General features: G+C 44.0%; 1 protein-coding gene across 1 annotated transcript; it reads left to right on the plus strand.

Moving 5' to 3' along the window:
- Positions 1–3,078: 3,078 nt before the first annotated feature.
- PROKR1 (prokineticin receptor 1) lies at positions 3,079–10,357 on the plus strand. Its single transcript, XM_032806359.2, has 2 exons — positions 3,079–3,724; positions 8,225–10,357. Exons 1-2 carry the CDS (start codon positions 3,237–3,239, stop codon positions 8,919–8,921), a joined length of 1,185 nt encoding a protein of 394 aa, XP_032662250.1. The 5' UTR covers positions 3,079–3,236; the 3' UTR covers positions 8,922–10,357.
- The last annotated feature ends 2,607 nt before the right edge of the window (positions 10,358–12,964 follow it).

Consider the following 12,964-nt stretch of genomic DNA (forward strand, 5'->3'; position numbering starts at 1 on the left):
GTGATGGCTGAGGAGCTGGGAGCCTAGAGTGGGAGCCCTTGCTGGACCATAGAGGGGAAATACAGGTGCAGTTCCCTTGAACTGCAACTTCTTGTAAGAGATTGGTCTCTGTCTTATAGCGCCCTCTTCTGGCTGGAACCCAACTTGTTCTTACTGAGCCAGTGCCCTTCATGGGAGAATTCTACCTGGAACCTTCTCACTGAGTCCAGGGAAGGCAATTTTCAGCAGGATGAGTTGTGGTGGTTTCTTTTTCTTTTATTTCAAGTCTCCTCAACAAGCAGGATCAAAACTTCCCCAAGTCTTTCCCTCACTCCCCCATAAGTTCCTCAGTCCAAAGTTCCTGGTTCTTACCTCAGAGCCTTTTGAAAATAGAACTTCCTCATAGTCTCCTTTCTGTCCATTTTGTTTGTGGAAGCAGTTCCTCCAGCCTCTGGCAGATACTACAGCTACTCCTCTTCATTTCCTGGTCTTCCTTTTATGAGTCAGCTGGTTAAGCTGCAGGTCTTTTCCCAGGTACAGCAGGTGGGGCTAATCAGTCAGCTGCTGGCCTCTGACTTCAGTCGAATGGTGTCTCTTATACCTTCGCACATGTGTATTTGCTAAATTCACACAAAAATGCAAAACGTATCACATTAATGAACACCTTGTCACGGCCACATTTTCAAACCCAAGGAGTGGAGTTTCTTTTTCAATTTATTTCCCTCCCCCAGTGTGATTTCCGTGGACAGTAGCTCAAGTTCTTTTCCTGTCCCATGTCTTGGCAATGGAAGGCTCAGCAGAATCACAAGAGAATCAAGGCTGCCACCACTTGCATGAAGGCTGCCTCTTATTTTTCAGCTATTGAACAGCTTCCACTCCTGCTGCAGGGCTACTTGACTACAAGCAGGGGTGACAGCTGCCGAAGAAGATATTCTGCTATTGCTGTGTCCCAGCAGTGCTGAGCATTCTTCTCAATACCATGTCGCACATCTAGGAAGGTCTTAGTTTAGATAGGTCTTTCGAAGGTCCCCTCCCAACATGGGGGCTTGGATCCAGCCCTTCATTCACTCCTGGGATAAGTAACCACTGACCAATACAAAAAAGATCAAACAGCATGCAGCAACCAGGGCGGCAGCGACATTCCTACGACAAGCTTGGTGACAAGGACACTGTGTGTGTTCAGTTCAGTCGGGGAGCCTTAAAGTACCATAGGGGCCGTCATGTGGTATTGTGTACTGCCTCTTTAAAATTACATATGCACGGCCAGCATCAAGGTGCCTCCCACTAAGAAAAGGCTTTAGATGCAGGCTCGCAGACAAAGGAGTCTTGCTCCTTGTTGAGCTCCGGGGCTGACACACTGTTCCAGCTCTGGCAATCAAGTGTCATTTATTTAACTCTCTCAGCTGCGTTCCTAGTGATTCTGCCTGAGTTCCAGTGACTGCAAGAGGGACTGACCCTGGAGGCGACCCCCAGAGCTTCAGAGACCATGATGAAGATGAGCCTTATCACAGGTAGTCAGTTGTTGCTGGGTTGTCTTGTTTTAGGAGTTCCTCTGCTATTCGCAGGAAAACTGTTTGAAATATGTATCATCACTTTCACTGTAAAGCATGTTGTTCAGGTGCTCCTGGTTTGTTTCTGTTTCTTGTATTGGGGTTGAACTTGCACAGTTGCTAGGGTGCAGCATTGTATGATGCGGATGGCTGTTTAAAATGATAATCTAGTTTCTTTGCTGTTCTAGATGGCGTGTGTCATTTTGCAACTCTTTTAGTCCAAGTGCAATTGGAAATGAAAGTTTTGCATGAGAGTTCCTCTCACAACCCATCAGAATCAGTGCCCTGCAGCCTGTGGCCGGTTTTGTGGAAAATGCAGCTCAGGAGGACTGCTCCGCTCTGCAGATTGTCCTCTGCAGTCGAAGTAGGGCCTGCTTGATGACATTTGACATTGTGGGGACTTGCTGCTTTAATGCAATGAAGCAGCAGCTCCTGCCAATTTCATCCCAGTACTATGTGCCGCTTTGAGCCTCTAACTATAAGTAACTGGAGGGCTGGATCGCTTCCAGCAGTGAGTTGAGAGGATTCTAGGAGACATCTCTGTTAGCATTCTGGTGCATAAAGCACACATGGGCATGGGAGGTGAGGGGGTTGTTTGTATGTGGTCCGCTTCAAAATCTACAGAATTATTGGAAGTTCCTTCGGTATCTTTTGTAGAAATGACAAGAAAAGAGATGGACGGGGTTTCCTTTCCTTTCAACAGTTTTGAACATTTGTTCTCCAAGTCAGAAAGATGTTCCTTTTCATGTAAAAAACAGTCCCTCTTTGTTGAAGGGGGTCCTCACTCCTAGAGATACATTTGTCCATGTATTAGATCTTTCTGATCAGCTCAACCGAGCAATATCGTCAGCTGGTGTAAATTGGTGAGGTGCTCGTGACTTCAGCAGAGCTGCACCAATTTATACTAGCTGAGAATTTGGCACTCTGTACTCAATTAAATGTTGCCCAAAAGAAATGTCCTAGCTGCTCCACCCCTCATGTGTCCTAGAGGCTCTTATTTAATTAGCTAATGTATTTAGAAGCTAGTGAGGCAGTTCGCCTTCTTTTCTATCCTGTAATGCTGCTCTTCAGAGACCTCTAGGCAGAGTACAAAGCCTCTGTATCCAAAGGTACATTGGGTGTTTCGCGGCAAACAAAGGTGCCATGTCCTAAGTTCTCATATTCACTCAGCCATATGACAGCCTATGGGCAGAGAGGCTAGCGGAGGTTTAACATGAATTTCACAGTCCTGCCACATGCCATTTCAGTCTGTGCAAATGCAACTGCCTAGTAAATAAAATGCTGCTGCTGAATTAAGATCAAAATCCAACATGTGGTCAGACTTCACCAGATTTGACAATAATCACAAAGAAATCTTTCCATACCAGGGCACTTTCTCTCCAGGCAGATCTATACATGCAGCTGCAGATCACCAGAGCGAAGGGGAGCAGTGCTAATGAAGAGAAGACACTCTCCTTGCAGCTCTGCAGTTTTGTCACTTTTTGTTCTCTCTGTATGTTTCCTTCTTTTTTGTTTCCATAAAAAGGTGACAAATGTTGCTGTTGCTCTTCAGCCTCACATCAATGATGAGGAGGAGAAGGTGACTTGCTCCTTGGGGAAAGCATCAGGCAAGTTCTCCTGGCACTTCCTCTTCCACTCTCCAGGTGATATTAACAAGATCCTGGAGCCCAGCACAGTTGCCTGTGTGGAAAGAGCAGAGACATCGCTATGGGGCAGGAAGAGCGTAACACCACCACCACAGACATCAACTTCACTGCCATCTACAACCTCCACAGAGGGGACTTCACCTCCTTCCGCAATTTCTCCTTCCCATTCAATTTCAGCTACAGCGATTATGACTTGCCTCTGGACAGTGAGGATGATGTGACCAAAACCCGCACCTTCTTTGCGGCCAAGATTGTGATTGGGGTGGCGCTCATCGGCATCATGCTGGTCTGTGGCATCGGCAACTTTATCTTCATTGCTGCCCTGGCCCGCTACAAGAAGCTGCGCAACCTCACCAACCTACTGATTGCTAACCTGGCCATCTCAGACTTCATCGTGGCTATCGTCTGCTGTCCCTTTGAGATGGACTACTACGTGGTGCGGCAGCTGTCCTGGGAACACGGCCATGTGCTCTGTGCCTCTGTCAATTACTTACGCACCGTCTCCCTTTACGTCTCTACCAATGCTCTCTTGGCTATAGCCGTAGACAGGTAAGCAGGGGAAATGGATGGTTTGATTTATACGGGGAGAGGAAACCAGGGATCCTTGTCCCTCTCAACGGCCAAGGTTTTCAGGTATCGGTGCCATCTACGTAAGTGGCTTAATGTTTAGAGGTGCTGAGCACCTATGGACCCTATTGATGTCCAGCAGATTTGTAGAAATCAGGTCACTTAAAAGCTTGGTCTTGGGAGGTGCTGAGCACAGGTCAGGAATTATCTGATGAAATGTTGGGTTGTGGGATTTTTTTTGTCAGTTTTGAGGAAAACTTCCTCGGGTCCAGGATGGAATTTTGGAGAAGAGAACCATCCCAGAATAGCCAAAAGCCTACTCGTTAGAGCACTCATGTGAGAGACCCAAGTTCAAGTCCCTGCTCTACCTGATTTAAAACAGAGACTTAAACCTGGATCTTCCATATCCAAGGTGAGAGCCCTAGCCACTGGACTATACAGTCACTTTCTCTCAGTCTCCTCTGTGGAAGCTATTCCACTTTTCATATATAATTACATATTCATTGGGCCAGAGAGAGTCTTACTCTGTAGTCCACTGGTTAGGGTAGTCCCCTGGTGATCACTGGGCGATTGGCTATTTTGGGGTCTTGGTCTCTTGTAAAGTATTTCAAAACATCTGGTTTTCATTCTGATGTGGAAAGAAAATGAATGGCAGCACTTCAAAAAATGTTATGAACCAGAATTTTTGTTTTCCAGCCGGCCCTATTGAGATCCCACCGCTGCCACTCAATCAAGCACTTGGCAGCACTAAGCTGGACATTTAAATATAGAATTGGATGCTAAGCTTTAGGCATCCAAAAATCTTCTCTCTGGGTCTAAATCATCAATAACTCACTATCCTCTCCTATTTATTGGCACTGTCACACACCAAATATTTTCCCAGGCAAAGGACTATATCAAGGTCCTATAGGAACCCATGTGGACGTCAAACCAGAGACTCTTGCATTTTTCATGCCGTTATGACAATGACACCTAGTTTAAGCCCCAGTTCCATTAAAGGAGCCTCTGCAAACTGGGTTCTGAGACCATGGGTGCCTCACAGTGTCCAGATCCCACATAATTTGCTTCAGTTTGCATCCCTGAGACCTTTGTATGGAGTTTCTCTTCCTGTAGGAATTTTTAAAATATAATCACTGATCTCACATCCAGGAGCGCCGCCAGCTTTTTTGGCGCCCAAGGCGGCGAGAGGTCCCGCTCTCGAAATGGCGCCCCTGACAGTGGCGGCGGATGGTCCCACCCCCAAAATACTGCGGACGACCAGGGCGGCCGCCGCCCCCAAATGTTAGCGGCCGGTCGTCTAATGGGTTGCGCTGGCCCTGCTCACATCAGGTGGTTACTGCTCTTTCCTCTCACTTTTTGTTTTATTGGCCGTGTGCACCACTGACTCAGATACCTGGACCCACCTTGACACCAAAGTTAGGTCTGTTGCAATTGACCCATGGAAGGCAAATCACAAAAGACTGTTTCCAGGCAGAAAGATCACACAACACAAGTCATTCCCTATACCACAGTGCCACATGACCACCTCTGAAGACTTAGGACAGCTCAGTGTATTAATATTATTGTTCTTTTCCCTTAATATTTGCAATTTATCCTATTTCCTTTCGATGCCATTTTAAGTTATAATCTCACTTTGCAGTTTGGGGGGCCTGATTCTCCTCTCATGCCAATTTAACACTGATTTAACTCCACCGACTTAGTATAGTTACTATTGATCCAGCCTCCACTGAAATCAATGAGAGTCTTTCCACTAGCTCCAGTGGGAACTGGGTCAAGCCTTTTCACTGGCTTAAGTAGGAGATGAACCCTATGAGCCAGTTCTTCAGCTGGTGTAAATCGGCATAGCTCCAGTGTAGTCTGTGTGCACCAGTTCAGGAGCTGGCTTTTTGTCTTTGTTTTGAGCATATTACTGTTTTCTATTTGATTTAATTCTTCTTAGATCATAACGAATGGTTTGGACAGACCTATTCAGTCACTTCCTCTGTGCCATCACCTCACACAAAGTTGTTCCCAAACAGACAGTAGGAGGTACTTGTCATCAAGTCCTTGTGCCTTGTCCAAGTCCACGGAGAAGATTTTCCAGCATCTTTCCCAGTCCATCTACTGAAATGATCCTGGAAAATAATTTTTAAAAAGTTATTGCAAAACCAAGCCAGAATGTTTATATAAATCCATATTCAATTTTAAAGCCTAAATGTTCTCTATTTTTGTAAGAGGGTGACATTTTTTTAAAAAATTGCTAAAAGCTCCTTTTGCCCAATAGCAATCAATTAAACCCCCGGTGGTTATTTCTGTGAGCAGGCAGATGTCGCTCTGTAATTCGTTCATATCTCTTTTGCTCAAAATGGTTAACTGAAGAAGAAGAAGAAGAAATTGCTAATATTCAGATACAGAATGTGCACATTCTGTTTATCTGAGAGCTTGGATAATCATGTGATAAGCAAGCTTAAGATGCACTATTTAAAAAGATATTTTGGGAAAACATTTTTTCAGTAAGATACTCTAAAGTACAAACATTCATATACTTAGTATTCACTATTTTTGGAACAAAGTTCTGGAAGTTTGGCAATGCAATATGTTGACCTCTTCATTTTTTTCTGGCCAACATTTTGAGCCCATCCTGCATCCCTGGGATACCCTAGATGGGAATAATAATGCTAGATACATAATAATGCACATACATTCTTGTAACCACACAATCTCCAGCTTCCATAATGGCAGCCATGATCACTTAGTGCAATTTGGAGCAGCCTGAAGAGTGCTCTACCATGTACTAGGAGATGGTATTAGGGCAGAGAAGCCCAGGATCAAGGGGACAGGAAGGTGGCTTAAGTCACCTTTGTACCTAGCCTCCTTAGTTCTGCCAAGCACTTCTCAGCCAGCACTGAGAAGCTGGGCGGGTGCATTCTTCTGTTTTACTGGCATTTATTGATAATGGGGAACTTTTTACTTGGTGGAAAGAGAAGCAGCACTCAGTTAATAATAAAAATATACAGTTGTCCATTCCATTGCACTCCTATGGGGGTGAGCACTTTTGCCATTCCATGGGACCTTGTCTGTACCAAGAAGACTTTGAGGTATGCATTTGAACCCTGATGGGGCACCCAAGTAACTTGACTGACACTTCATTTATTTATGAATGAGTGATCCAATGATCACTGTGATCCAATGATATATATTATACAGGAATAAAATCCTTCTAATGAATGATAAATTGCACTATTTTAAACAGTTGTTACACCTTGATGTGGAATAGAAAACTACAGATTGCTTGGGAGGGGAGACACAGTTTGTGAGTACATTTGATCAAAATATTCCTTATGTGGAAAAGAAGGTTCAAATCTTCTTGTGCCAAATTGTGCCCTCCATTAAGCAGAGCTCCTCATCAAGATCTGAGTGAAAACAGATGGTATAATATGGCCCCTTGTGCCTTTTTAACTTAATTGAGTCAATAACAATTGATTCATCTTGCATATAAAATACTAAGATTTCTCCTTACCTTTTGTTAACTTCTGCGTGGTAAATGTCAGCAGCAAATTGATTGCAGTTTTGTAATGAGTACAAGCAGCTGCCGTCATGCTAAGTAATAGGGCAACTAAATGGGGATAGAAGATTTAAGCTCCTATTACCAATAGCCTCTTGCTACACACTAAACAAAACTCCACATTAGAGTAAACTGCCAGGCTTTATATATAAAGTCCTTTCTCAATTACATGGAAACATCCTGAGATGTAAATATTTAAAAGCATCTGTAGGTCTGATTTCAATTCAAACCTTTATTACCTGATAAAATATTTGTGTTTCCATTATTTTAAATGTCTTTACACAGAGATTCAATGGTAGTAACTGAACCTTCCCTAATCGTACACAGTCAAGTACTTCTCAGCCAAGGAATGTATTTTCCTCCTTTGTCCTCTAAAGATGTATTACTGTGTGTTTTCCATTCTCACACACATGCATGTGCAGCTAGTCCATCTAAGAACTACACAAATCAATCACCGTGTACTGTATCTGTGTTACCTAATAACCTTTAGAAAATGTGTACAGTTTCTTTTCATCCTCTCTCTCATAACTTGGGATGAGGGTTAAAGAATGTTTCCATGTTGATAGGAAATTAAGCCATGATTTTTAAAAGCAGGAGCCTAAAACTTTGGCTCCTAAATCCATACTTAGGCACCCAGATAGACAGCCAGATCTTCAAAGTGATGAGCAATAACAAGAGGGCCAGTACTTCTGGAAGTCCAGCCACTCAGTCAGATGCTTATTTATGGATTTAGGAGCCTAATTTTAGGCTGCTTCATTTTTGACTTATCTTCACGTCTTGCTCCCTCAAGAAAGCAAATGTCTGTCAAGTTCTCCCTTTTTAAAACAATGACAATTTCTGCCCCCGCCTCAGTAAATCACTCTGCTTGGATTCAGAAATGTGCTTTAGTTAATAAGCTTTCCTGACTTTGTTCTGAGTGTGTTATTTATCTTTTGTAGGTATCTGGCCATTGTCCACCCACTCAAACCACGTATGAATTATCAAACAGCTACTTTCCTAATTGCTTTGGTCTGGATAGTCTCCATACTCATTGCGATACCATCTGCATATTTCACTACTGAAACTGTAATATTCATAGTAAAAAATCAGGAGAAAATTTTTTGTGGCCAGATTTGGCCAGTTGACCAGCAAATGTATTATAAATCCTACTTCCTCTTCATCTTTGGCATTGAATTTGTTGGACCTGTAATCACAATGACCCTGTGTTATGCCAGGATCTCCAGAGAGCTTTGGTTTAAAACTGTCCCAGGGTTCCAGACAGAGCAGATCAGAAAGAGGCTCCGGTGCAGAAGAAAAACAGTCATGGTACTTATGTGTATCCTAACTGCCTATGTCCTCTGCTGGGCCCCATTCTATGGATTCACTATTGTCCGTGACTTTTTCCCTACTGTCTTTGTGAAAGAGAAGCATTACCTTACAGCATTTTACATAGTTGAGTGCATTGCCATGAGCAACAGCATGATCAACACCATGTGCTTTGTAACTGTAAAGAATAACACTATGAAGTATTTGAAGAAGATCATGTTGCTTAGGTGGAGATCTACATATAACAGCAGCAAATCTAGTGTAGATTTAGACATTAAAACTAGTGCAATGCCTGTCACAGAAGAGGTAGACTGCATAAAATTAAAGTAATCTCTTGTGGTTCTATTGTCATGGCATGTATATTCCATGGGGCGGGGGACGTTGCCTCAGAAAATTCTCTTTTTCTTTGATGATATGTACTAATGGAGAGAACACTGGACTACGGGTCAGTAGACCATGACTCTATTCCTGACTATACCAGTGACCTGCCGTCCCAACGCTCTTTGCCTCAATTTCCCCATCTGTAAAACTGGAACACTGACACTTCTCTTTTGTAAATGCCTTTGAGATTTAGGAATGGCAAGTTCTATATAAGAGCAAGGTTGTAGTGTCTGGGTCTGAAATTCCCCCATCTCTCCTAGCAATGATACTGAGAATTCCCGCCATTTCCCTTTAAGTCTGGGTGACCTTTGCCCTCTTCCAGCCCATGACCCTTGCCTTTAAGGCACTCATCCTTCCCCCTCGCCCACCTCCTCTCCACCTCACTAAGGTGGGAAGCAAGACTTTGCTGCTTTATGGTACTACTTACCCTCTCAAAATGTCCAGACTCCTTCAAGTGCCCAAGCACCTAGCAACCTACTGACATTTCAACCCCACACAGCCTTCTGATCCACAGCATAGCCCCTTGCCACCGGGCCTGTTTTCTACCATTTCCTGCTCTAGCAAAGACCTTTACTACTACGTCCTTTACTGTAGTGTCCTGTATAGAACACTTTGATCTCATCCCCCTTTGTACATTTATGCAGAATGTTACTTTGCTCTTGGGTACTTGAAAATGGAATGGCTCCATTTTCCCGCTGGCACAGAGGTGTTCCTCCTCACCTGCTTAGGGCCAGATTCTGTCACCCTCACTGATGCTATGACCATCATACTCCTAGAGCAGGCCCATTCTTTTCAATGGGACTACTTTCTGAGTAAGGAGCTATTTAGTGGTTAAAATTCACCCTTGTGCACATTGCCTAAGTTCCATATAGGCCCTTAAAATAGGGTTCAGGTGGGACATATATAGTGTATAGGGCTTGTGCTGGCACCCTGCAAAAGGGTGAAGTTCACCCACTGTGAGTAAGAGAGATAGAATCTGGCCCTCAATGAACCTGTCACTGATTTGCTGTTTGACTGTCACTTGATGTCCGCGTAAATGTAGCAACATCATGCACCATGCAACACGTCCAGATGAATTCTGTGTAATCGCCTTTAATTCCATCTTTATCATTCCGTTTTTGTATAGCACAAGGATCAGTGTTTCTTTTAATTAGTAACTGTGATTATACAGATACCGTCAGTGAAGTACATTCATTTAAGCCCCAGTCATTACACTTCATGAATTTTCATGTATTGAAATCAAGGCTTTTCTACTGAGCTGCAGAACGCTTGTCATTTTTGTGTATGTGATACTGCCTCCCTTTGAAGTAAACCGCGTTTGTAAATAATTCGTCTATTTGTGAATTTAAAGTGAGCAGAAATGTCTGTTACTTAATAAAACAATAAATGTGGGAATCTGAGCTGCATTCAAGATTATTTTTAAGGAAACTGCTTTTCACACTCAAATTTTTTTACATCAAAGAATGGACTAAAATGTCAATAATCCTATTTTGGTAGCAAAGATTAGTGGTGATGTGATGGGGTGGAGAAGGCCCAGATCCCCCTGCTGGAGGTCTCAGGGTCCTGCCACAACGAACCCAGGAAAGGAGCAGTGGAGCTAAATTCTCCAAGCTGCCTAGACAGACTGCACAGGAAGCACCCAATCTGGTTTAGGCTTCAAAGGGCTAGCCAATCAGAGGGTTGCAGGATAGTATAAAAGGAGCAGCAGTGCAGATCAGTCAGTTATTTGTTGTAGTCAAAGGACTGCAGATGGTGCTCCTGGCTGGCCAAAGAGAAGTACAGCACCACAGACAGCTCAGTGCTGGGAGGGTCCAGGGGAGCAAGAAAAACTTTCTGGCTGGCTGCTGGGCCTGAACACAGAAGAGCCCTGAGGTAGGGTTGACGCGTTGGTGAAGGCAAGGGCCATGGGGAAGTGGCCCAAGGAACTGAAAGCAGTTTAGTGAGAGCAGTGGTTCTCAACCTATTTACCATTGTGGGCTGCATATGTGGGCCACATCCACACTATATATACTACCTGTATGGCCCTGAGGGTATCACATGAACCACAGCTGTGTGCTCATTGGGCCACAAGTGGCCTGCAGACCATGTGTTGAGAACCACTGAGTTAAAGGGATATGAAGGTGCTATTCTTAGGGTCACTGGGCTGGGACCAAGAGTAATGGGTGGACCTGGGTCTCCCCCAAATTGGACAATGATAAATCCCCAGAAGGGGATCTGAACTGTTAAGAGGACCAGCTGGAGATCTGAGGCCAGAACAGACCAGAGTGGGCAAAAAGTCTCCAGGAGGAAGCCCTGGGAGCATGGCCTCCTACCAGGACCAGGAGCGCTTAAAGACCTGTTGGACTAATATCCCAGAAGGAGTCTGTTTGAATTGTGTTCTGTCCAGACTGAGAGTGACTCGGCCGGAGGGCTGAGTCACAGGAAACTATCAGAGAAACTGCCAGAAGAGGTTACCATAAACAGAGAAGTGAAGATACACTCAACCAGAAGCGGAAACTTGCAAGAGATGGATGCCATGGCATTACAGGTGTAAACAATTATGTCTAATGGAAGTAATATAGAATTCAGAGTTTAAGGCCAGAAGGGTTTAAGGCCATATAATCTAACTTCCTATATCACAGACCACCAACACCCCCTAGCACCAATATACTAAACCCAACAACCAAAATTAAACCAAAGTATTACAGCCTACAGGATATTAAACTATTGTGTGCCACATAGAGAATAGGAGGGGCCAAGATCCTTGAGGCCCCTGCAATGGCAAGGAATTGATAAAGTGAGACATACCCATATAATCCCAGCAAGTAACAAACATGTCATGCTGCAGAGGAAGGCAAAAAATACCCAAGGTTTTCAAATTCCACTATAATTATCTGCACTTACTAAAGCCCGAGTGCTGTAGAGGGCCTTACAGCCACGTTCACATAGTTTTAGTATAAAAACATATTAAACTCACTTTTTAGAGTAGAGTTTATGACCTAGAAATGTATTAAAGCTATTTATTTCACAGACCTGCATAGAAATCTGAAGGGATGGGGATTGTTTACTGGCTAACTAAAAACCTGAGGGCTACCATATTATGTTTATAGAATCAGACTATAAGGCCAGAAGGAATCACCCCATCATCTAATCTAGTGATATTCAGACCTCAGTGGGTTCAGGAACCAAGTTAGCAATCAACATTACCCAAAAGAGCCACAGTAGAGTGAATTAATTGTTTCATTTACTACAGTACTATATATATATATATTCATATTTAAACAGTATGACAAGGGAAGTATTTGGTGTGTGTGTATGTGTGTGTATATATATATATATATATATATAGTGATAGACCCAGGCCAGCTGAGTACAACAAAGTAGTAGGAGGCAGATATACTGGCCACTGGATTAGCAGTTTTCTGTTCCCTGACTGGCCAGAGTGGGAGTTCCCCAGACTAATGAGATCACCTGACTCCAATTAACCTGCAAAGAGTAGGTGAGTCCATTAAGGTAATGTGAACACCTGACTCTAATTAAGGCCCTTTTAATACCATAAAAGGGCTCACTCCAGTCATGCGGAGGAGAGCCAGGGAGCCAGAGGAGAGGAAGTGAGGCTGAAGGGCTGATTAATGAATGCACCCCCAAACCATCGTTAAGGGAGCCCTAAGGTAAGGGTGAAGAACAGAGAAGCAGGAGAGCTGTGGGGAAGTGGCCCAGGGAAATGTAGCAACCCTGGCAATGAAAGCTTGGCTGCCAACAGCTGCTACCATTAAGGTCCCTCGGCTGGACCCCGGAGCAGAGGGCAGGCCCGGGTTCCCCCCCCAACCTGCCACTACAGAAACACCGCCTGGGAAGGGAAGACAGGCCCCTGTCAGGACAGGAGGCTAAACTATTCTGAAATAAGCCCTAAAGACAACAGAGACTGTGGGAGTTCTCTCACTAACCTCCTTGCTGGCTTAGGATGAAAAGGGCTCACTAGATGTAACCCTGGCCCTAGAGAGAGAAGGGCT

Source organism: Chelonoidis abingdonii, chromosome 3 (assembly GCF_003597395.2).
Source record: "Chelonoidis abingdonii isolate Lonesome George chromosome 3, CheloAbing_2.0, whole genome shotgun sequence".
NCBI lineage: Eukaryota > Metazoa > Chordata > Testudines > Testudinidae > Chelonoidis > Chelonoidis abingdonii.